At 33.9% G+C, this 27,199-nt stretch overlaps 1 protein-coding gene across 2 annotated transcripts in view; it reads right to left on the bottom strand.

The window, feature by feature from the left end:
- LOC145297611 (uncharacterized) overlaps window positions 1-27,199 on the bottom strand; it is a 346,611-nt gene that overhangs the window by 248,571 nt on the left and 70,841 nt on the right. For both annotated transcript variants that reach the window (XM_080143676.1, XM_080143675.1), the window contains exons 8-15: window positions 26,691-26,773; window positions 25,825-25,940; window positions 22,832-22,884; window positions 21,261-21,324; window positions 18,211-18,301; window positions 13,205-13,284; window positions 7,034-7,101; window positions 2,314-2,424 (exon numbers count right to left, since the gene is read on the bottom strand). In XM_080143676.1, coding sequence (XP_079999802.1) covers window positions 2,314-2,424; window positions 7,034-7,101; window positions 13,205-13,284; window positions 18,211-18,301; window positions 21,261-21,324; window positions 22,832-22,884; window positions 25,825-25,940; window positions 26,691-26,773 — 666 coding nt within the window. The remainder of the gene's footprint in view (window positions 1-2,313; window positions 2,425-7,033; window positions 7,102-13,204; window positions 13,285-18,210; window positions 18,302-21,260; window positions 21,325-22,831; window positions 22,885-25,824; window positions 25,941-26,690; window positions 26,774-27,199) is intronic.

Below are 27,199 nucleotides of genomic sequence, written 5' to 3'. Positions count from 1 at the left end.
AGTAATGGAGATTTGATAAAGTATCTTACTTAAGGGGATGGTTTATCAGAAATTTGTTTATGTTGGAATTGAAGACATCGAAGTTGTAGTCAGGTGTGGAACAGGCAAATGGAAGAGAGTTCCACAGTCGTGCAGTTCTAAGAAAGAAGCTTTGTTCATGGAATCTAGCTTTGATTTAGGCACAGATAAAGAGTGTGGAAAATTATTAACAAAGGTTTCAGCTAGATGGGTGTTTTTCGTGAAAGATTTGGGGGGGGGGCAGAGATTGGAACTCAGACGAGCACTTGCCATGGAAATAACAATAAAGCAAAGACAGGCTCACAATGTCTCTTCTGTGGGAGAGAGGTTACAGTGAAGAGAAAAGGGCATCCCCCACTAGGCCACGAAGTCTATTTTGTACTCTGCCAAGGCAGCAGGGGCTGTTTTCAGCAGCTCCTGCCCAGATGTAGCAGCAGTACTCCATCCTTGGACGTACTTGGCTTTTATATAGATAGACAATTGCATCAGCAGTGAGATATCTTCTGGAGCGGTAGAAGGATCCTACCATTTTTCCAGCGACCTTGGCAACAGACTTGATATATGTGTTCCATTTCAGGTCAGGAGTAAAGGTCAAGCCCAGAAGCTTGTCAAAACATGGACGAGAGCCATCCATTTCAATTGATGCCAGATAAGGATAAGAGCATTGATGATGTAAAGATAGGAACTTGGTTTTAGATGCATTCAAAGTAACCAGCCACCTCTTCCCCCACTGTACCATGCGCTGAAGATCAAAGGAGAGAGAATCAGAGAGAACTTTGTCATTTACGGCCTTTGATGTGTTGCCATAGATGGTCATCATCAGCATAGATGTCAACGAATGATTTAAGTATGTGTTTTGGGAGATCATTGATGTAGATCAGGAAGAGCGTTGGGCCCAATATGGACCCCTGAGGGACTCCAACATTAATACTGTGAGCCTCTGATTTCTGCTCATCAACCACTACTCTTATGAACCTATCAGAAAGAAAGGATTTAATGATTGAGAAAACATTTCCAGTTATACCGTAGCTGGAAATCTTGTGAAGTAAACCTTTATGCTATACATTATTGAAGGCCTTTGATATGTCAAGAGCAATTGCCCTAGAAAGGAAGCCTTTGTCGAGAGATTCACTAATCCTATGAGATATCTCCCATGATAATGTGTAATCTCTATATCAAGGAAGACACTATGGAAGATATCTCGTTCAGGAGTTAACTCTGATCCAATGATTTTGGTGATTACATAATTTGTTTGAATGTGAATGTGATTTTGACATAAAACTGTCGCTTATTTTTTTAATGCTTAATTGATATTTTAGAAAATCCTAAGGTTTCTCTCCATACAGAATGGGTACTCGATTTTATGTGAAAATTGAAAATTACAGAAATTTTTAAAAAAAATGTTAGAAATGTTATTCAAAGTTGGAGGACAAGATATATGGGATCATCATTTATTACCTGGCAGCGTTGGGTAGGTCTTGTTATTTTTAGCACAGGATTAACCGAGAAAATTACTGTTTATAAGTATGGGTATTACGAAGATTGAAATGATGATATGTGGTTGTATTGTTAGAAAACTCCCAGAAAGGGGAAGGAGGAAGAGGTGATGATGATCATCATCATGGTACATGCAAACATGCATTAGACAGCTTATAGAAATTTACTTTCACACTAACCTATCTCTGGCCATGTCTTTATTTATCCCGTTTTTCACTGAAATATGTCCTAATTACTTCTTCCCTTGTTTCCATCATCATTTCTCCTGCTAACTAACCTTGCTACCTCAACTGTTCTACATTTATTAAACCAAGAACTCTCACCGATGAGAAGCAGCCAGGATAATAATGACAACAATAACAGCAGATCGCATCTGCCATCAAATACATTAAATTCAAAAAAAGGTTAAAAATTGAGATTTTAGAAAAAGGTTAACAAAAAGAAAAGTGCAAAACTTGTTTATTCATTTGTTAACAGGTAATAACAAAACATAATTATTCGTTCTGTCAATTTCCCCCAATCCAATACACAAGCTGAGTGTACATGCAAAAAAATGTTTAAGCCTATATAAGTTTTTGAAGAATCATTTTATTTTTTTTGTGTACGTGTAATGAGGATAGTAATAGATGCTGTGAAAAAAAACAAAAAAACAAACATATCATTTGCAAGCATATGAAAATACCAATAATGGATCCACGTAAGAAAACTGAAATGATATCTCTTCTCAAAATATCTCTACAAATCCATTTCCATCTGATAAAAAATGAAATAAAAAAAACTAAAGGATTTGCTACTTACCAAAGCTGTTTAAAGAACCGTTGATGTGAAGACCAATACTGAGTCCAAATTCGGTTGTTTCCACAGTTAGTTCGGTGAAGAGCTGTGATCAGAGCCTTCCGTAATTCGTTCCTAAAAAGATTTTTTTAAAAATCATGAGATGGTGATATTTTCAAGTTTATAGCAAATAAATAAATAAAATGCAAAACTGACAAGTATAATCAATGTTTATCTCCCACTCAGAACAGGATATCCTAAATGGGGAATTGTGCAGCAAGATGCATCTAAATTTCTGCATGTCGGTACAGTCATGGAAACAGGGAACAGGGAATGAATTCCAAAGCAAGCAGTTCAAGAAAAGAAGCTATTAGAGCATAAAGCTTTCAGGCATTTTGAGTACATCTACAAAGAATGTGCATGATTTCTGCTGCTTGTCGGGTTTGTTGGAGGTATTTGTGTTGAAGAGGCACACATGCAGCAAGTTTGTTGAAGCATTGCTAAAACACTACGCATTCATATAAATCATTTATAATTTAGTTTAAAGCTGCAGCAACTATATTTTATTTATTTATTTTTTTCTTTTTAACAATACAGGTTATGGTATCGTTTGTAAAATATTTGGGTACTTTTGCATTTAATGAACAAGATGTAACTCAGCGTTCGGCTTGTATTTCTTTGGTGCATGATGTCACCAGTCAGATAAAGCCAAGCGTTGCCAATGAAATAATAACAACGCTACATAAAAGAAAAAAATAAAGTAAAATTTTAAAGATAGAAACATCAACAGAAAAAAAAAAAAAAAAAAAACTACCGTTCATTTATATTTTTTATAAAATGTTTGTAGAAAATGTCATTTTTGTTTTCATGAACGAATCTCTGGCATACGCCTAAGAAATTGACCACCACTCACTCTAAATTAGACAATTTAGACTTTATTCAAGTCCCCGATGGTAAAAGTCATAACAAAAATTTCTTTTTACATTTATATATTTTTTTTTCTTAAAGTTAAGTTTGTAATCAATGATTATAACATTAAACAATAGAAAAAAAAAAAACATGTAAATTGTGGAATTTAGAGGTGACAATAAGGACAATTAGATAAACATCTGCCGAATCTCTTACTAAAAGAGATTTTTTGTTTTGGGGTTTGTTTTTATTTTCTATTTTGGTTTTATTTTTTTTCTTACGGTGATACGTGACAACATAGAAACCAAGTATTGCAGTAATTAATTAAAAAAATAATAAATGATAAATACACAGAAGAAGTTTTGTTTTATTTCCTTATTATAGGATTCCATGTTTTCGTTCATAAATAAATTTCTGCTTCTTAATAAAACTTTGAAACAAACGATTTTTAGTCGCAGAGGCCGGTACGTAACCAGTCAATATTACCACAGCTTTAACAGCTAAATGGATGGATTTTCTTTTCTTTTTTTTATACCTTTTTTATGCCAAATATCCTCCTCTTTTGACTAACTATTCAATCAGAAATGTGCGCCTCCCACTTCCTCATCTCCATACTGCATCCTCTCCATCTATTATACATAAAAGGCAAAACGGCCGCGCTTTTTGTGAGAACTTTTTATATACTCCCTCGATCATAATATCTACGATTTACGAATACACGTCGTCTCTACATTTATTTTGATCGACTTTTATAAAATTCACGCTATTCCATCCTTTCGCATATTTGTTTGTCTTTTTCGTATAAATAAACTGAAACTCATTGAAGCAAAGCCATCAGCGGTCTTTCGTGTCGGGACGTCTTGAAAGCAATTAGCTTTGATCAATATGGGGAAAACCCTTCATATCAGACAATTGCTATTCATTTGAGAGCTCCTCCATTTTTGGGAGAGCTTGGTTTCCCCAACATCGTGGGGAAACAAATAAATGAAACAGCGGAAAACTGAATTAGCCTTAAGCTAACCTTCATTTCTGCACCTGCATGAACTCATTCACTTAGCAAGTCAACTTTTTGATTGACATCGCTAAATCTGAATGCTTTTCACTTCCTATGGCTTCGTAGCATAGCGGTAAGATGTCATGTTTTCTTTCATTTTCTTTTCCATTTTCGCGTCACAGGTTCGAGCCTGTCTGCCTACTAACACTTTTTTTTTTTTTTACACCTCCAAGAACCCGGGCAATGCCGGGTACCGCCGCTAGTACTTTATAAATGACAGCCTGACACAAATGGAAAGAAAAGAACAAAAAACATACTAGTGTATTATGTTATGAATATAATATACTGCCTTAATTCTTTTAATTTCATTAAATTTAACTTTGTTCACAATGAAAAAAAAAAGTTATTTTCAGTTCTCTTGATCATAAGGCAAAATATTTCACATTTGTCATGACTCAAAAAAAATGATCAAATATTGATCATCTAATTTTAAAAGTAGTGATGTACGATTCTAAAATTTTTCCAATTCTGATACAATTATCAATTCTGTTCTAAATTCCTGATTCCGATTTGAAATTGTCTAATCGTCTAAAAAAAGTACAATTTCATCGGAAAAGGATTTAGTGGCCAGTCTTCATCTACTTTAAAATGTACAGATAATTTTCTTTTTAATTTGACAAATTGTTTCAAATTCTTCCTTTATATATTGTATCCAAGATTTTGATAAACTCATTCAAAGATTTTCATGTATATTTCTCACTTGTGCCATTTTTTTTTTAATATTTATCCACTTATACTATTTTTACCAGGCCATTTTTGTTTGGTGCCATTCTTGTTTGGTGCCATTTTTGTCTGGTGCCATTTTTGCCTAAATTCGTTACTTTGATAAACAAATTTTAAATTTACTGGTAGTTTAAAAACAATAAACATTTATTATTTTCTCATTAGATTGACCTCTTGATGTTACATAATAAGGGCTGTTCCCTTTTCATGTAAGTATAAAAATAGAGAGATTTAGTGAAAATGAAAATGAAATAGAATAGACGAAATTCGAACCTCGTAAATTAGGTTTAGAAATAGATTACGAGAGATAATTAGAAAATGGAATGTAAAACAAACCATTGTTAAGCTTAGAGATAAAATAGTTTTAAGAAAAGAATGTGCATTGTCAATTCTGTTATGAAAAATTCAATTGAAAGAATGCAACTACAAGATAATTTAATAAACATGTTTTTAACATATTGGAAATATAGGTTACTGGGAATATAGGTTAAAATTCCTTTTGTAAACAAAGGAAAAAGTTTTGGACACGCATGTCCAGAACACATGAAAGAAGACACATGTTTTAACATGTGTATGACGTCATGGAAAATGGGAAGTTCTAGATATAGTTAGAAAACTTTAGAGTTAAGAAGGAAAGACTGAGGGAAACTCAGAGAGAGTCTGAGGACGACGACAGTCCAGACATGGACATTCAAACGTCTAGAAGCGAGACGGTCACTTTTGAAACTTAGAATGTGAAGCTTTGAATTCTTGACTCAGAAAACCACGGCCGGTTGGGAGAAGAAATAAACCCATCATGTGTTTTTATAAACGTTGTCTTTGTGTTGTAATTCTACCAAAAGGTAAAGTGAAAATTGTTATTATATGTCTTGTATATCATGTGGTTTAAAATGTCTTTACATACACATCTTACATACACAATATGAACACTAAGACTGTCTCAACACTCAAAGAGCTTCTATTACACATCTAAGTATCAACGTTTTATATATATGAAAATAATAATAACACGAACAATATCTCTTACAACAACATCTCTCTCTTTCTAAGACACAACAACTCTCTTATAAGACTCTCACTATTAAAAAGTCCTAACAACGAACGATATAACAACAAGAAAAGACTAATGATAATAATAATGAACTATATTATATAACATTACAAATGGTTACAATATCCTCCACCAGACAAAAATTAATTACCAACACATTGAATTCACTATCCTCTTTGACCTAGGATTGGAAGGATAAATTGAAATCCAAATCAAGGATCAAAAAATTGTAACTTTTAGGGATATCAAAATTGGAAGAATTTTAGCCTAATTTTCGATTCTGAAAATGATTCTTTAATTTTTGCTGTTGCTTAAAACTTTTTCTATTGATTCGGATTCCAATAGAAAAGTTTTAAACAACAGAAAAAATTAAAGAATCATTTTCAGAATCGGAACTTCCAATTCTGATGTCCCCAAAAGTACCAATGTTTTTTTTTTATCCTTGGTTCGGATTCCAATTGATTCTTCCAACACTAAAAGCAATCCTGTCAGTAATAATTGATGCCTTGTAACAATAGATATATACACTTACATAATTCAAAGTGCCCATTTGCCTTATCTCTAAAGTAACCATTTGTAATGGCGTTTTCTAAACAAGAGATCTTCCCTGGTTTTGATCGTCATTGCTATTTTGTAAGTGGAATAACCTGAAAAAGGAGTGCAGTAATTCATAAAAAGGAAGCCTTTGGATTGCCCTTGGCTACAATTGACCGCTTTACTTTATTTATATTACTCTTTTATTTGTTTAATTTGTAACTAAATAGAACTAACAGACTAACAGACAGAATTTGCATAAATTCCTGATGAACCGCCCCCTTAAGTAAGACACTTTATCAAATCTCCAATACTAATGATTACTACGATACTATCCCATTGATTACTGTACATGCAATAACCCTTACCCCCGAGTGACTTCCAGGCCTTGATAAGTGGTGAGTACCTTGTAAAAAAAAAAAATAAATAAATAAAAAAAACTAATAAACCAAAGAAACGGAAACAATACTTGCCATACGTAAGCAGCTGTGTCGTAAGTCCTCATTTGTTCACACGTCAACTCAGCCTCCACAGTAACAAACTATGAAAAAAAAGTTAATTGATTAAATTAAAAAATTAACAAAGAGAAAGAGAAGAAAATAATTTCAAGGATATGACAGAAATATTGGTGATTCTCCAGCTTAAACCTTATATATGTAGTATTACTTACAAAAAGAAAATAAAGAACATAGCATATATATATATATATATATATATATATATATATATATATATATATATATATATAAGTGACCGTGTCTGTGTGTCTGTGTACATTTACATTCGCAATAACTCTGTTAATTTTCAGTCTACGGACTCGAAATTTAATATACAGGGTACTGAGATTTGGGAAAATCTATGTGATCGGTTTTCGGCCAAAAATTGGCTGTTAAAGGGTCAAAGTTCAACGATTTGACCTTTGAGAACTCTACCAAACTCCTCCGACAATTTGGGGTCTAAAATCTTGAAATTTTAGATATAGGTTCCTTGGACATGGATCTAACTTAATAACTTGATTTGAGCCCAAAACAATAAATTTTAAGGAGTCATAATAGGGGTCAAAGTTAAAAAAAATTGACCTTTTTTTTTTTTTGCTCAGCATATACCTCCAAACATCCGAGCAACGCCGGGCTGAAATGCTAGTATATATATATATATATATATATATATATATATATATATATATATATATATATGTGTGTGTGTGTGTGTGTGTGTGTGTGTGTACTTATGTGTTAAGTTTTAAAAAAAAAAAAAGAAAGTACGCTCAAAATTAAGCAAATTCACCCAGTTTTTTTGTTTTTTAACAAATAAAATCTTATTTTATAAATGGAAGCTGTTGGTGGCCATTTTCATCCTTATTAAACGGTCAGTGGACAAGGATATAACTCAAACTTTAATTCAAGTAAGAAAACAGTTAAAGGCATTCACACCTCTCCCCATGTTAAGAATGTCTTTTTAAATTTGTACAATGTTTTTTTTTAAAGCAAAAGTACCAGATGAATTTGCATAAATTTTGGTGTCCGATCTTTTTTTTAACCTAACAAGTACGCAATAAAGATTTTGTGCAATATTTTACCAGGTTCAAGGATTTTTGGTGCTGAAGAAATTTCAACTATATTGGTTCAATGTTTTCAGCTTATTTTTGTAGGTTTGAAACAAAGATGCAAATTTAATCCTTTCAAAAACCGGAAGATATGTCATTTAGTGAAATAACAGAAATTTTGTTGAAAATTTTTTATAAAAAAGATAATCTGCTTTATACTCAATATAAGTGTTAAAATATCATAAAACAAGAGAAGGAAGATTTTGTCACATAAACAGGTATGATAAACGCACAGTATCAAACATTTGAATTAAAAGAATTATCAAGCTACATGTTCAAACATGTAATTTTTGTGCATGGTTTTATGACACAGAAGGATAAAGAAATTAGATCAAGAATTCTTAGTATTATTAGAACAGGACCCAAACATTATGTTGTAAAAAGTAATGTCAGTATCTAATATTAAAAAAGCTAACTGGATTGAAGACAAAAAGCATATCATTAATACAGACATTAAGACAAAAGTCGAATCAAAATAAAAAAACAAAGTTATATGCAGTGCATGTAGTGAAAAGCATATAAGAATAAACTGTTTCTTTAAAGATAAAATATTGTGGGCATGTAGGCCATAAGGTTCCCATTTTGTAGCAAACAGAGACAAATAGAAACAAAGTCATAATCAAAAGTGAACATAGTTTTGTCAAAAAACAAAATGAAGGAGAAAGCACCTCAATATAAAAATAAATGAACAGATCATAAAATTATAATTCAATTCAGGAAGTGATGAAAAAAACTTTAAAAAAAAAAAATAGGTTTTCCATGGTTAACGAACACAGAAAAAAATTGCCAAAGTATCAAGTAAAAAATTTAAGTTCAAAGGAAAATTAAAATTTAACATTTCATTCATGGGAAAAACTCAAATTGAAAGTGTAGAGACTTCCTCATTCAAAATATCTTTTTGGTTTAGACCGGATTGTACTGTTTAATTTATGAGAATTACAGATTAATTCTTTATGTAACAAAGTTACTAATGTCGTAGAGAAAAATAAGACGAAACAAATAGAGATTTATTACGGATTTAAAAAGCAAATTCCCTCATTTTTTTTTTTTGTTTTTATTTTAAGGATTCTGTATACAAAAAACAGAAGTTGACTGGGCACAATAAATTTGAAAGGTTGGAAAAATTGGCATTATTTCAAAAGTCAATTGTTTGGATAGAGCATCTCAGACTAAAAGAAAAATGAAAAAATCAGAGTATGTGCTGATTTTTCAATTGGGATTATTTGAAAGATCATGGAAATCCTTTAACATCTCCAGAAGATATATTCACTAAATTAAACAGAGGTAGAGTGTTTTCAAAGTTGGATTTGTCTGAAGCTTATCTTCAGGTTAAAATCAGTGAAGAATATTCAAACTATCTGAAAATAAACATGCATAACAGAATTTTTAAATTGAATCGTCTTCGTTTTGGATTGAAGGTAGCTACAAGCCTATTCCAGCAAATAATAGATACAATGTTGGCTGGTATGGAATATGCAATCACATATTTAGATGATATTTTTATTAACGAGGTGCCTTAAATAAGTTTCCAGACTTTTTCCGAATGGGCACTTTTATTGATAGTACACACATGAAACTCTAGTTCCCTTCGAAGTAATCTCTTCCAGTTGAATGGCACTTGTTGTACCATTCTCTCAACATCTGAAAGATCGTACAGAAGTTCTCTTGTGTGAGCATGTCAATGACCCTTGTCACAGCCTCTTTCTTCCTCTCAATTGTCTCAATAACGACAATATCTAAGGTTTTCCTTGAGCTCAGGGAATAAGCAAAAGTCACAGGAAGCAAGGTCTGGACTTTAGGGAGGGTAAGGAACTGTCCTGATGCTCATCTTGGTCAAATAGTTTGTTATTTTCTTTGAGCAATCTTTGGACAAACTTTGCAGAAATCTTCCAAATCGTCAGTTACTAACGAAAAATTATGTGTGCAGTTCCCACACTGACATCAAACTGTGCACTTATTGTCTCTATAGACACATGACGGTCTTTATCTATGAATTTTTTATTAGGCCAATCAACTCTGATGTTCTGACTTTCTTACTCCTCCCACATCTCTTATCATCCCTCACAAACTCCCTGTCAATTAGATTTTAGTAGGGTGTATTCTAATTCCTGCTGTAGCTGTTCATTTGAACTTGAAATCATAAAAATGGGTCAGTTATCCGATAAGATGTATAGCAATAACATACTGAATTTTCAAAAGTCTATGACAATTTTGAATGCCTATACAAAAAATGTCTGGAACCTTATTGAAGGCACCTCGTATATATACAGTTGGGTTTACTATTATCAGCCTTGTAACTCTCACTTCTCTTATTTTGTTCTTAAAGTCCTTAATTCCAGTAGTGATGTTGATGACAAAGAGGGAAAAATTGCCGTTTTCTAGGTCAGAATCTATCTATGTAAGACTTACTGTTGGATAGTTTTGACCTTGAAATAATGTTATTTTTGTTTCTAGCTCTTTACATCAAGTGGCTTCATGCCTTGTCTGGAGCAATTTCCATAAAAAAAAAAAAAGCAAAAATGAGACAAGAAAAAACTCATATTAGAACAGTATTTCAGAAGATTGAAGAATATGGGTTCACGCTGAGTTCTGAAAAAATGTGAGTTCTTTCTGAAGAAGATTAAATATTTAGGGCAGATCATTGACAATAAAAGAAGAAAACCAGACCCAGAAAGAGGCAAGGCAATAAAAAAACATGTCTACACTGGATAATGTTGCTCAACTTCAGGTTTTCTTGACATTAGTAAGTTATTATAGCATATATATTCCAAAAGTATATGATAGAGAGCTCTGTTAAATTGATAAAGTTGGTAAAAAAAATGGACACAAAGTGGATATGCTCAGAAGAATGAGAACAGATTGATTTTTTTTAAATAAAAAGCTGTTTGTTAGCAGATCTATGGTTAGCAAACTTTGACCCAAAGAAGAAAATCATTCTAGCAGTAGACTGAGTGCTGTACTACTTTACAAATTCAAGGATAGATTTACAAAGCCAATAGAACATGCCTCGGGAATGTTACTACCTATGGAACAAAATTACAGTCAAATTTAAAAAGAGAGTTTAGCAGTAATTTACACTGTAAAAAAAATTTCATGGGTTTTTATACAGAGGAGAATTTATTCTGCAAACAGACCACAAACAAAGATTATTTGGTTAAAAAAAAAAGCATACCAACTCATATAGCAAATCAACAAAAGCAATGGGGGTGTAATTCTATTGAATTATAATTTTTAAATAGAATATGTACCTTCAAAGAAGATAAGTCATGCCAGTTCCATTCTAAGTCCTTGATTCCGATTCTTTATAAATCTCTAAATATCTAGCTATAAGATGGTTATTTTGTCCTGATTATCGTAAAAACACATGTTAAATGTGCATATATTTTCTCAAACATAAAAACACACTTGTGTAGGGGAGGGGTGATCTGTAGGTTTTGGTTTTACTGGAAGTTTAAATCAATAAATATTATTATTGTGTTATTACTACAAGCAGTGGAAGATGTTTTTAAAAACAAAATGAAATAAAAAAAAAAAAAAAGCAATTAAAGGACTCGTTTTTGGCATCGGAAAATAGGCACAAATTTTACCGATTCCAATACCAATTCCTATACCTCAACAAGTTCCCATTTTTTCCAATTCCAATTAATCATTCCAACACTAGTAATAATGTCAAAAAATTTCACATGGGCCATTCAAGGATTTCACAAATTAAATCTTCAATGATAAGTTATACTTATTGGCTGAAGATAGACCAAAACAAAATTTTGTGAAACTGCAAACAATGCCAACTGGCAGCAAAAGATCTACCGGTAAAGATTCAATTATGGCCAAAGATAGATATCCCATGGATTAAATTGCATATCAGTTATGCAAGACCCATAAAAGGATGGCATTGCTCGATCATTGTACACAGTTTCACTAAATGGTCAGAAATTGTTAAGTGCTGCAACAATTATAATAAATGCACTTACTGGACTCCCAAAAACTTTAGTCAGTGACAATGGAATCCAGTTTAGTAGATAATTTAAGGAATCGAACGGAGAGGCAGGAAAATTTGTCGACACATTTAAACGAGTTCTGAAGAAGACTCAAGACGTGGGCACAAATGAAAGAAGTATTCAGAAACTTTTGGTGGCTTACAGAATCAAGCCAAAGCTAAATACATCACATTTATCACTCGCAAAGTTCATGTTTGCAAGAAAAATATGCCCTGTGCTTGATACATTATTATATATTCCAGTGAAAAAAAAACATCAAAAAAAGAAAACCAGATGAGTATCCCTTTCATAGGACATATCAAGTACATACATCATGCAGGCTTTTCTTTTCTTTTGTTTTTTTTTAATATGAAGAAATTTTGGGCAAGCACCCAATTTTTTTTTTTTTTTTTAGCTACAGACATTAATCTGGAGAAGCACCAAAATATTACAAGTAATTAAAAAAAGTATTACATATCAAAATATTCTGAGACTGGGGGTGAATAATATGCTTAAATATATTTTAATTCATGTAGATTTCATATTTATTATTAGAGAGCCAATTCTCTATTGCTTATTATATTGTACCAAATATATAGTAGTGATTTCAAAAGTTTTTAAAAAAAAATGACTTCAGTGCCATCAGCTAGAATCGAAACCCAAACATTTAGCAATCCAACTACCATTTGAGCTATCACCAGATAAATAAGAAAGATTTAAAATTAAACCACTTCAAGCTACCTTAGTAATAGAAATACGTCGGCACATTGAAATGAACATTTTGTATTTCAAATTGCCGACATAGTTCTGTACATGTTATTTATTCATCCAAACAAAGATTTGACTTGTTATAAACCATCCTTGGTGTACGATTACTATTTCCTATTAATTTCAGTGTTATTATATGTCCAGTAGTTTAAGAGTATTTACACGCACATATACATACGAGACCTACTGTTTTATTTATATAGATTAAATAAGTAAAGGGGTCAAAATTAATCATCGTAAAAAATATAAGAGAAACACAACATTTAAGTTGGGAGGGGATATAAAAATCATACCTCTGCCTGTTTAAAGCTGAGTCCTCGAGAAACATACATTCCAGATGTTTTCATCTCCATTGCAAGCATTTCAGCTGCTCCTAAAAAGTTGTAATAGAAATTAAAACACAACTTTAGCAATAGACGTTACATATATTACAAGTATATTCAGATAAAAGGTGAAAAATTATAATTTTATAGTAGACTACATTATGACTGTTGGTTCAATATTTGTTATATATTATCAGATATTTGGAAATGCCAAAAGATTTTTATAAATATTTGGACATGCAAAGTTACAGTTGTTGCTGCTCCCAAAAAAGCATATAGATCTACAGAATGTTAGAAATGTTTTTTTTTCTTTTTTTTTTTTCTTTTTTTCAAACAGTGATAAATTCTCTCCTCTATATGAAGTAAGAAGAGTCAAAGGTTTTAAGGTATTTATTTACCTCTTCATGCTATTTATTTAGCTCTTAATCTATTTTATTTAGCTCTTAATGCTATTTATTTAGCTCTTAATGCTATTTATTTAGCTCTTAATGCTATTTATTTAGCTCTTAATGCTAGGTGTAGATGCTAAATTGTAATTTGTTGTTTTTTTGTTTTTTTTCTTTTTGAGGAGTGATAATTCGGAAATTGTATTTATATATAACTAGATAAAAAAAAAAAACAGGATCCTGGTGTCATTACCCAGAAGCGAAACTGAAAGCAAAATTTGTAAGCAATAAAAAAAAAAAAATGATGTCAAACTCGTATTAGTAACCGAATGCTCTTATCGATGTGTCCACAGTTACGCAGATGCTAAAACGTAGCCAATTTAGCTATTTAAAACGAAAGAACATATCGACGATTCACGCATGCACAGTTTGCAAATCGCATCGAAAGCCAGATTTTTATCTGACCCCCTTCTTAAAAGAAAACTATTTCTACACAAAATAATATACGATTATTTGTCTGAGAGATCGCTCTTTCTAATGATGCCAAGTTTGTGCGTGTACAATGCGGATGAGATTTTATCGGACATACAAACACACAGGCATTTGAGATTTATACAATAGATTTTTTGGTGCAACTATAATCGGGTAAATCAAAATATAGCACAGTTGATAGAAACATTGAATCTCTACGGTTCCAGATGATGATTGTCGAAAATAGCGGTTTCAAGCCTACCCAAAGCCAGCCAGAGGCTTACTTGGTCAAAAATACGTGGTGAGGCGACAACAACTACGGATGGCAGTGATTGCTGAGAATGCAGTTAGGTGATTCGAAGTTCTTATCCGTCGGGGTTACCACCTGATGAAGGCCAGAGGAATAGTTGGCCGAAACGTTGTGAAGATGAGAATAATAGTCCGCAATAAATAAATAAATATAACAAATTTTATGTTCATACTTGAAGGTATAAACATTCTAATTTCTTTAGATATTTTTTTATTGTTCTGTTTAAATAATTTAACTTTGTTCGTTTCATAATAAAAAATAAAAAAAAGTTGAAAAGATATTTTTCACTCAGTAGTGAGCTTTGGAAGATTGTCAGTGAAAGAAATACAATCGCCAAAAGATAAGCGTTTCATTATTTCTAGTCACCACTTAGAAAAATCACTCGCAAATGAGACTGTTTCACTCGAAATGTAGAGCCCTGATACTCATCACGGAACAAAGATGTCATATTCCAAAAACCATATGGCTTTGATTAGTAACTTTTCTATTTGGCTAGTAAAGAAAATATTTAGTTGTCAAAGGTCAACTAAAGATAAATTTGTCCATAGAGGCCTGGAATCATTCAGAGTTTGTGAATTATGAATAGTAAATTCATTTTATCTTTTATTAAAATTCTGCATTTTCTGCTAATTTGGTATTTACTGCATATGATATGTTTCAAATGGCGGTGTGATGCGTCTAGTGTGTAGTTGTAGTCGTAGTAGTAGATGTGCTTATCATCTCTTGCTCTCAGTTAACACCGCTGGCTTTATGTGAAAAAAGAGCCGAATGTGTAAGTCTCTCTCTGCCAGTCTACAGCCTCTCCATCTGCAAGCCCTATGTAGTGGTTCCACGCACCGAAACATGGAAACTGAGCACCCTGCGGCCTCAGGCTAAACTACAAGGACTTGGAGGAGGTTGGCCCCCAGACATGTGACATGCAGGCCCACCATCGTGTGAATATGCCCTGGTGACTCATGAACCAACCCCCAGCTATGGGTCAAATAGTTCCACTGTCTTGTGGCTGTCTTGGGAAAGATAAAGGCTAAGGGAGCAAACCCCAACAGAAAATCCAGAGTGGAGCCCCTAAGGCGGTAAGAAGACAGACCAGTCACCTTCCAACAACTCCTGCATCCTGATTCGTTCCCAGCCGTCTTGACACTGTCCTGCCACTGGAACTGGCGCATCAGGAAGAGAGAGTGAGGCTGATCCTGCGCAAGTTTCCTTCACTTTAATCCAAGTCAAGCACAAGTCATGACATTGACTTTGTTAACCTCAAGTCCTGCGGCGACAGGGAAACGGCAAAGCAATAGGTGTGGATACACTGGAAGCTGTAGCTGTGAACCTACACATAGGCGATTCAGGACATGTGATCGTGGCAGTGGTGGGTCCAGCAGCCTCCTGAGTGACCGAGCAGCCCTCTTTAGGATCGCTCTGCTCGCCTCCGTAGAATGAGGACGGGGCTAGAAAAGGTGCCCTAAAAATAGCCTGCTTCACCAAACCCTGGTCAGCATATCGCGGCTGGTGGGGATCCCTCTTAAGCAGTCGAAACAAAAGAAAAAAGAAAACAAAGGTGCTTACTCTAGCATCGTGGAATGTCCGGACCTTGCTCGACAATGCAAAAGCAAATCCACCTGAAAGACGAACAGCGCTTGTAGCTCGTGAGCTTGCTCGCTACAATATTGACATTGCAGCCCTAAGTGAGACTCATTTTGTAGACAAAGGCCAACTGACCGAAACTGGTGGAGGCTACCCCTTCTTCTGGTGTGGGCGCAGTGATGAGGAGCGGCGTGAAGCTGGGTAAAAAAACAGCCAAGAGGCTCAATACAGCCAAATTTGAATGTCCTAAAACAGCAGAGGAATTCCAGAGCAGCATACATAGTAAACTTGTTAACTTCAATCTCATCACAACAGTGTTGAAGAGAGCTGGACATCCTACAGAGATGTTGTTCACTCTGCTGCTCTTAACGTTCTAGGTCCTGCCACCAAACACCACCAGGACTGGTTTGACAAGAATGATCCTGAGATCCAAGACTTGTTGCAGAGAAAACACCGCCTGCTAAGAGCGCATCAAAATGACCTAGCTTGTGTAGCAAAGAAAACTGCCTTTTCTAACATACACAACAAAAGTCCAATCCAAGCTGCGTTCAATGCAGAATTCCTGGCTCAGTGCCAAGGCAGATGAAATCAAGGCTATGCAGGCAAACACGATACAAAGAATTTTTACGATGCACTAAGGGCAGTTTACAGACCCACAGTCTTCGGGATCCTCTCCTCTGCTCAGTGCCGACGGCTCAACTCTACTCACGGGAAAGGAGATTCTCAACAGATGGGCTGACCATTTCAACAAAGTGCTCAATCGCCCTGGAGCCGTCAATCATATAGCAATTGAACGTCTCCTTCAAGTCCCCATCAATCAACAGCTTGACCCCCCCATCCCATGAATCAAAGAGGTCAGCAAATCCATTCAGCAGACAACCAGTGGAAAAGCTCCAGGTCAAGATGCCATCCCAGCTGAGGTTTACAAGTCCGGTGGTGCAGCCTTGCGGGAGCAGCTGACCTGCTTGTATCAGATCATGTGGAGGAAGGGACAACTACCACAAGAGTTTAAAGATGTCACAAGCGTTCAAATCTACAAGTGAAAAGGAAATCGCCAATCCTGCGATAACCACCGAGGTATCTCTCTCCTATCCATAGCAGGAAAGATCTTGGCTCGCATCCTCCTCAACCGCTTATTTGGTCACCTGAAATAGAGACTCCTGCCGGAGAGTCAATGTGGTTTTTTTTGCTGATGACTGTGTTGCCCTCAATGCCAGCAACGAGTGAGAAATGCAAGACCAGATGAACAAATTCTTTGCAGCCTGTGACAACTTCAGCCTCACAATTAGCACCAAGAAGACCAAAGTTATGTTCCAACCAGCCCCCAGAAATCTGTATCATGAGCCAAGTATTTCAGTCAAGGGACAGAACCTTCAAGCGGTTGAGACCTTCACCTATCTGGGCAGCATGATATCTCGGACAGCCACAATCAATCTCGAAATCAACAACAGAATCGCCAAGGCAAGCAGCGCATTCGGGAGACTTAGAAGCAAAGTTTGGGAAAAGAGAGGAATCAGCATTGACACCAAGCTGAAGGTTTACAGAACAGTTGTCCTCACCACATTTTTCTATGGCTCAGAAGGCACGAAAAAACGTTGAACTACTTCCACCTGAGATATCTCCGAAATCTCTTCCATATCAGACGGCAAGACAAAGTCCCTGATACAGAGGTCCTGAAAACTGCTAATCTTCCCAGCATAACTACTACCATTCAAAAGACCCAAATGAAATGGGCAGGTCACGTCTCCCGCATGCCAGATGAAAGAATCCCAAAACAACTCCTGTATGGCGAGCTGTGCCAAGGCAAGCGTTCAGTCGGAGCACCAATAAAACGCTTTAAGGACAACCTCGAAATCTCCCTCAAAGACTTCCAACATCAGTACTGAGTCCTGGGAATAACTTGCATCAGACAGGCCTCACTGACGTCATCTCATCAACAAATGAGCTGAAACAGCTGAAGAGAGAAGAACCCTCAAAGCAGAACAGAAGCGTGCCACCCGCAAAGCCAGAGCAACAAGCTCTGTCCCCACAATACCTACTCATCACTGTCCAACTTGTGGGAAAGCTTTCCATGCCTGGATCGGCCTTACAAGTCATCTCCAGAAGCAGAAAAATAATACTTCTACTCACTGATGTCATGGTCATCTTCGACTTCAAAGGACGAACACTGACATATGATACAATTAATCTAAATAAAGAAATAAGCAAAATTCTGCTAAAAACAAACTTACCAAGCCCTTTTCGTGCCATACAGTCCAAAAAGTTTTCAAAAGATGGAAATGGAGCTCCATCACCCCAAAGTCCAAGCCTTTCCATAAAGGCCTAAAAAAAAAAAAACAAAGAGTAAAATAATAGTAAAAGAAGTTTGGTTATTCTTTTCATTTTAAGTAAATTTGAATAATAAAAATAGATTCATTCACGTTCTGTAATAGGTAAATGAGGGATTATTCAAGATTATTAATAATGTATTCAGAAATACATTTTAGTTAAATTCTATGTCCAAAATTCCCAAAAAGTGAAAATTTCAACATAAGCTTCACTGCATCTAATTTATTGGAAGGCCAACCATGTTGCAAACTGCTGTTCTCTATTCACACTTCAAACTATCCTATTGCGGCATTGTTGTTGATGGTATATCATGCGGCTTGTTGCTCAGAGGAAGAAATAATCAATGATACCCACCTTCTCCCTGGAGTACTTAAAACAAAAATAGTTCATTGAGATTTTCCGGAAAGCTAATAAAGTGTTATGGTGTGATAGTGATCTATTCTAATTTAGGATGGATTCTTTCAGAGACTATGAATAGTGTTACAACAAAGTGTCGTGGCAGTCATAGCCACAGTATAGGATGCAGACTTTCTGTAACATTTTTGTACTTCTGTATGTATACTCTTGTAAAAATACCACCATGTTGTTGCAATTATTATCACCTTGTTAAGGTCATAACACTGGCTATTATGATTTGGAACTTATGTCACAACAACGAAACAAGGTATTTATTTGAACCAACATTTTTTTTTTTTTTAGCACAACGCTGTCAACAAGTAATTCGGATTTATTCGGGCATGAAAATAACCCAGACTTATGTTGCACACAACATTGGCAACAAAAACACAGATTTATGTCTATAACTGGAATGTTTGATAAAAAAAAAAGATTTTGATGTGCTTTGGATATTTGTTAATATTAGAACAGAAAAGTTAAAATCAAACTGAATTTCAACAAACAAAGTATGTAAAGCCATGAAAAAAATAAGAAATCGTTATGATGATCTACCCTAATTTAGGATGAATTCTTCCAGATATTATGAATAGTGTTACATCAAAGAGTTGTAGCAGTCATGGTGACAGTATGGATGCAGAGTTTCACACCATTCATTATGACTATAAAATTACTACAGCTACGTACCTAGAAAACAGAGCTGTTAAGCCTGATATAGTGTCATGGGAAAAGAGGAAGAAAGTAGCAACCCTAGTTGAAGTAAGTGTCCCTAACAATGCTAGTCTTAACAGAGGTGAGAAGATGAAGATAACGAAATACAAACGTCTTTTGTACGCTATGAAAAGAAACTGGAATATTAAGATCTCCATCATTCCAGTACTTATAGGAGCAACCAGACTCATGAGAAAGAATTTCAAAATGTACCTGTTAAGATATACCCGGTGAACCAAGTGCAAGAGAAATAAAAACAATTGAACCTAAAGAAACGATTAGAATTTTTAAAAAAAAATCATTCAGTTGAAGTTACTGAAATTGTGGGTGAATGCCTGGCATCCTCATGAAAAACAAAAGAAAATCCTAAAAAATAAATAAATACATACACTCTTGTAAATGTACCAGTGTATTGTTTTAATTATTATCGACCCTTCAAGGTTACAACATTAAGTGAACTTATTTTATTTTTTCATTCAATCCAAACAAGGAAATTGTTAGCAAGACATAAAAGGCTACTGTTTATTAGGAATCATATATCTACAGAGACATCTTAAATGGAGAATTGTGTAACAAGATCTTTAGGACACAGTAGGGACTAAGGACCCTGAGAGAAAGAAAAAAAGGACATCTTTCCCTAGATATCGGTTTGACCTTCACCTTTGCATAGACATTGGCTCTGTAAACAAATATCTTGTCAAGAAAATATTTTCAAACCTGATCTTGTATTGATATATATATATACACTTTTAAATAATAATGAAAACGAATTATATTATTATATCGCAACAATAAAACTTTTTGAAACAAACTTTGTATTGAAATATATTTTTGAATAAAAACGAGTTATATTATTATATTGTGACAATAAAACGTTTTAAACTAAACTTCCAATTGCTTTTTTTTTTAAATAATAATAATAATAATAATAAAAACCAATTATATTATTTATCGTTTTTTTATTTTTTTTATTATTATTATTATTATTATATATATATATATATATATATATATATAAATAAATACAAAGTTTTCTTGTCGCGATATTCGTTTATAGAGCAAATGTGTATGCGAAGGTGAAGATCAAAATCGGTGTCAAGTGAAACATGTCTTTTTTTTTTCTTTCTTCACAGTGAAGTCAGTCGGAGTCCTTATTCCCAACTTCAATCTTTGTTCATATAATATTTAAACTTCTGCATGTTGGTACAGTCAGGGAAACAAGGGGCAGGAAACAAATTCCAAAAGCTAGCAGTTTGATAAAAGTAGCTATTAGAGTAGAAAACTCACTGGCATCTGGAGGTATCTTTTTTTTTATTTTTCACTAAAACCACTCATCTAAAGTAGTAATGATAATTTTGTACTATTTGTATTATTCAACCTACTGTTCTCATCTTGAGTGTTATTTGTACAATGTTTCACTCAAAAAGGTCGGAGGTTAAATCAACTGAAACCTTGTCTAAATAATGCTAATAATATGAATTCAAAATTGTTGCAATATTTTTTATATAAAAAGAGGGCATAATTAAAGAAAATTGGAAGGTTCTACTTATAAACACTGACGATAGGAACTAACCAATCAAATAGAACCACGTCCTGCTAGCAACCAATCAGAAACTGGAATCGTTCCATAAAAAATATTGGATTTTTTAAAATTCCTGCATATAATTTTTTTGTGTCCAAACGAGAAAGATTTTTGCTCTTCATCCACAAACTTTTAAAGTTTAAGACTTATACAGATTAGCTACCCATCAGAAACTCTTCTGAAATTAAACATGGCTTTCAATTCAAAAACATTGTCTGAATAATTAAAATAATATGAATTCAAAATAAAAACTTTTAAAATTCTTACCATATTCTTTACATCGGATACACCAGTCGCAGAACAATAAATAACTCTTGCCTTAGGAAGAAGTCTGTTAAAATAAAACGAAATAAAAGACATTGGTTTAAAATCACAAAAACCGTTTAACAAAACAAATGGCTACTTACTTCTGGTTATATAAATTTATTAAAAAAAAATCAGTCCAACAGCGGCTTTGTTGTTGCTGTCGGGCTGAGACACGTTTCTGTTCAACCCTAAGTGTTATTTACTTGCTTTCCACCACAGGAAGATGTGGCACAAGGGCAGAAGGTGAGGGAGAGTCAAGCCAGTGTCCATGAAGCCTATTAAAAATTGCCTAGGCAACCCAGTCATCATTTCCTAGTAGGGGTGCCTCAGACAGTAAACAATAAACTTACTCCACTCGAAAGATGGAAGGCAATAATCTGGGAGAGAGGACCTCCTAGAACTGCACAAGTCATCAGCAGTTCCTCAGTCCAGGGATAAAACCCTTAGCAGTCCACCCTCCTAGGATTTACCTACTCTCTGAGAAGAAGGTAGTTTATTGCTAATTGCCTGAGACACTCCTACTAAGAAACGCCAACTGCTCAGGCATTTTTGTAGGCCAGAATGTGCTTATCCCAGTGTGCTGGCTTCTTAAAAACCACGCCTGACCTTGTGTCTAAACTCCTTGAAAGGAATGAAATAATATGTCCATGTTTTCTTATCTTTTTTACTAATGAATAACCATTTATTGATGCTAAAAGCTACTTGAGGATAAAGGTTAGTGAGATGGACGAACTGGCAGCTAAAAGATGAAGAATGTTATGAGAGGCTTGGAAATTATGAATGAAATGAACAAAGTGTGATTATTCATGAATATGATTTACGATAAGTACTTGTTGACATTGGATTTGAAGATAATCATGTATTAGTCTACAAGAAATCAATCCCATGGTAATGTGTTCCACAGATGGAAGATTGTGAGAAAGAAACCATCCTGGAAATTCCATTTTACTAGTAATGTAAGAATTGTTTTGTTTTTTTTCTTTTATAAATTTTTCCAATTATGCTTCAAAGAGTTCAAATTTACAAAAATTATGTGTCTATCAATTTGTTAACCTTATATATATATATATATATATATATATATATATATATATATATATATATATATAGTAGTAAGTTATGAAAATATATATGGCAATTAAGCTACACCACGTTTCATTCTAAGCTACTGCATGAACAAGTTGGCTTTAAAAACCAACCTTGTGTTTAACTCTGCCCTCTTGAGGAGACAAGTAAATAGGGACTCTGACACACCTATCTTGTCACCGCCCTGCTATTGGCTTCAGTTTAAGACTAGTCTGGGGACTGTTTTAATGAACATCTTTGAGACAATCTAATAGATAAAAATCTGGGTGGTTATGGTTTGGTAGGTGTGAAACTGTTTTAGGATTACACATTTTATTAATGAGACTCGTATATTAAACAGTGATAAAACAAAAACTGTTGGACATTCATGAATGAAATTTGGTGGACAAGTCAATAATATAACATATATGTACATTGATTAATAATAAACGTTCATGCGTACTTACCTTTGTATAGTCATAACTGCATTGGCTACTTTTGTGCTTGCATGTTCCTTTCCCTACAAAAAAAAAAAAAAAAAAAACGATCACTCTTAAATTTGATTTCTAAAATGATATAACACAATAAAATAATTGTTTTATTTTTTTAAATTTTGATTGGAAATTGTCTACGAGTTAATTAATCTGTTTTGGCCCATGAACTGTACTGAAGCGGCACTCACGCTAGGCGAGTTAAACTGGTTTCTTCCAAGGGAAGAATTTTCACGGGAGTATGAAATTCACATGGGGTCCCCAATTGCATATATATTCCCATTAGGGGGGATGACGACAATAGGTTTTTGCAGGAGGAGAGATTAAAAAATTTTCACTATAAATATATATTGATATATATCTCAACAACATAATGTTTTTAGAAAAGAGAGCAATACTTTTTTAAGAATCATATACTAAAAACTATTCAATTAAGAAAAATTGGGGGTTCACAATGGAACACTATTTTACTATTATAACAAAGTGGTGTGCTCTCTTGGTAACATAACATGTATGAGCAAGTGTGAGAAAATCAGCAGCAGTCGTAGGATAGCTAAAGAGATGGACTAACCAGATAAACGTTGATTGATACTGGTATGCCATTCCTAACATTTGGAATAATGACCCAAGTTTATGATAAGTGGTGAAATTTTGTTCTCAATCATGTGGCGAAGCTGTCTGGAGTGTGCACATAAGTCATTTCATTGGCTGAGATTAAAAGATTATCACTACTTTAAAGCCCAAAAATTAATTTAATCTAGCGAAAATATTAGCGGCAGCCGTTAAAGCATGTATGCAAATTGGCAAGTGTGCACATGCTGATGTCATGGGAAGAAGAGAAAAAGAAATGTTGTAAACTGGATTACTTAGGGGGATGGTTCATCAAGAATTTGTTTACGTTGGACTTGAAGACAATCAAATTGTAGTCAGCTGGAAAGCAAGCAAATGGAAATGGTCGAGAAAGAGAAGCAAAGTGCATGCGGGGAATGATGGACAAGTGAAGTCAAGCGCAAGAAAGTGCTGGCTATGGTCGGAGTCAGGTGGCAGGGAGAGATACTTTTAAAAAGCACATGTAATATGGCAGAGTGCTGTAAAACATATGAGCGTGCGAAAAAACTTTTGAAAGATAATGAAATGCGTTATTGCTGGAAGAACCATGAATAAATGCACTTCATTTTCACTTTTAAAAAATTGCTGAGTCAGATTTTTATTTCTTTCCTTTTTGTTTTGTTTCTTCTTTTGTGACAGTACCAGACAATGTGTGGGTCTGAGTGGTTGAAATGTGACAACACAGTTCAAGTGTAACAACCACGTTATACTATTACTATGTATGACAATATCAAGTATGACTCAAAAATTCTTTAGACAAAAAAAAAAAAAAAGAATTTTTTTTTTTTTTAAATAATGAAAATACAATGGTTTTCCTGTGGATATTCTCCTCAGAACTTTGTTTCTGGAGGTTTTGCATTCAGTGTACTTTTGTTTTTGTTTTTTTTTATGATTAAAATAAAGTGACATCTTCATATTTTTAAATAAATATAGTTTTTTATTTTAATTTTATACACAGATATGTTCTTCATGGAAAAAGAAAAAATTTGAGAAAAAGTGCCAAACTCTACTCTTAGGTACAAGTAAAAGCTTTCTCTTCTTTTTCAACAGAAACTCTAAATATTGGATGACTTTAAAACAGGAGTTAGAGCGGGATGTTTTAGAATACTAAGAGTCACTGTCAAACATTTATATATATATGTATAAACTTTTCAACCTGATAACAGTAACCCAAAAGCAGAAACTAGTTTGAATACTGTAAATAATAAATTAGTGATATGCAATGAAAATAAAACTAATTTCCAACTGACTACAATTTGATTGTTTTCAAGTCCAACATAAACAAATTCTTGATGAACCGTTCCCCTAAGTAATCCAATTCACAAAATTTCCACTACTTATGTTTACTACGCTATAATCCCATTGACTAATGTATACCCATTAAACCCATATCCTCGAGTGGCGTCCGAGCCTTGATAAGTGGTAACTCCTTTATAAAAAAAAAATTTTAAAAAAAATAAAAAATGTGATTTTAACATTCATTTATTAATAAATAATGATTTGGTTTGATCGTTTTATATCAACCCTTTTTGGGATTATTTAATGCCAAATCCAATTATTTTGATTAAAGTTTATATGCTTCAAATTATTTATATCTTTGAATATTTATTCATGGTATTTGGTCTAGTTGTTTTGTAGATGATAACTGTTGTTTTCGATATTGCAACATACACTTGCGTATTGAAAAAAAAAAAAAACAATATCAATGTTTTTGTCAGGAAATTGGTATCTTCAGACAGCCTGATCTGGTAGTACGTGAAATAAATACCGTAAGCTGGGGTGACTCTGGACACCTGGGGTGACTTTGGGTCATTTAAAAAAATAAAAATAATAATGCGTAAATAATATATGATCTCTGCATTTTAAACATAGTTTCCAGATTTTATACAATTTCATAATTTTACAGACACATTGCGGTGCAGCAGTAAATATTTACTGCGGAGTTATTTACGCATTATTATTTTTATTTTTATTCATAACTTAAAGTGGCCAGAATCACCCCAGCTTACAATACTGAAAATTTCATTAAGATAACTCTGTGTTTTTTGGTAGACTTTTTTTTTCAGTCAGGTGTATTAATTTTTTCTTTTCATTGTTCATTTCTATACTTCAATTGATGAAGTGAATATGTAGTATGTGCACGTTCATTTATTCATTCTAAGGCAGCTTCTAATTACTGTAAGGGGAAGAGGCAGCAAGACGGGAGAATGGTCTACCACATGGAGTCCAGATAAAACCACCGAGACAGCCACACTGGGAAAAGAATATTGGATGATATCCTAATTCATCATTGTTGTCACCAACGAGGAACACAAGAGTCTGACACAAAGTTATTCGATATGCGACAAAGTTTAACTTACAGGAACAAAATTCTTAGCTTTATGGCATTCATCAAAAATGAGACATCCATCAAAATCTTTCCCTCCGCACCAATTGATGAGCTGTTGTAGACGACTCTGGCGAGTACCCGTTAAGGCTGAGAAAGAAATAAACAAAATAATTAACATCATGTATTCTACTTTGAGTATATCTTTCGTAAAAAGAAGGCAAAAAATAATACTCTGACAGTGTTCGCACTAATCTATAATATAAATCTCATCTGTTTGTTTAAATGTATGTATGTCTGCCTAAAACTTTCAACAGAGGTGATAGATTTTCATGAGATCAGTATAGTTTTAAAGCTCAACGCTTCGGATGATAAATATCAAAAAATTGGCTAAAGTATTAATTCCTTCACCCTCCACTAGGCAGTTTTCTACTAGGAGCATTTTTGTGTTTTTTTTGCATCGCCATTTTTGCAAGTCATCGTATCGGTTGGAATGACTTTACTTAATTTCAACGTTCCAAACTTCCGGTCGTGTCATGGAGTAGCGGTAAGATGTCAGGGGGGTTTTTTTTTCCATTTTCTTTTACGCTTTCGCATCACAAGTTCAAGCTTACCTGCCTACTACCACTTTTTTTTTTTTTGCTAAACACACACCTCCAAACACTCGAGCAATGCCGGGTACCCAGGCTAGTCTAATATATAAAAGGCAAAATGTGTGTGTGTGTGTGTGTTTTTGTATGTCTGCAAAAATTTTTCTCAGCAGCATCGGATTGGGTCGAAACTGGTACCATCTGAAAGAGCGATGTCTTGGTCGAATAATATGTGAAAATTAGAAAAAAAAACAGTAAATTATTTTATTTTTTAAAGAAACAAGAATTAATAAGCATAAAATGTACTTACATCCTCTTTGGACAGACGAAACAAGAGTGGCATAAGTACTAAAGACAACTCCCTCTTTGAGATCTGGAGAAAGGCCAAAAACTCTGCAAGAAATAATAACACAGTTTTACAAGGATAAACGACAATTAGTTTAAATCAAAATAAATATTTGCATTGAGTAACAAAAACAGTAACGATGTGGATATTCATCAACGCAGCATAATTTCCTCGACGACCATATTAATCACGATCCATAAAAAAAAAAATCACAATTTTGTGTTTACAGTATCATAGGAGTGAAATCAGTAGTTTTGAAAGGAGTCAGAGTTGGATTTTTTCGTTATAGTCAGCTAACATATTTCCTAACTTCAGGCATGGTTGTTACCGGAAGTGATGACAAGGCAAATCAGTTTTTTCACTTTTTTCTTTCGCCTATATTTCCTCTGTGCATGTACTTATTTTTTTACTGTTTTTCCGATTGTTCATTTTTTGTTTTGTTTTTTTTTTTTAATAATCATTAAAAAGTTTTT

Source organism: Euprymna scolopes, chromosome 18, assembly GCF_053919585.1.
Source record: "Euprymna scolopes isolate OS-2025 chromosome 18, ASM5391958v1, whole genome shotgun sequence".
Taxonomy (NCBI): Eukaryota; Metazoa; Mollusca; class Cephalopoda; order Sepiida; family Sepiolidae; genus Euprymna; species Euprymna scolopes.
The sequence above is the reverse complement of the archived record's forward strand: the minus strand, read 5'-3'. Positions and strand labels throughout refer to the sequence as shown.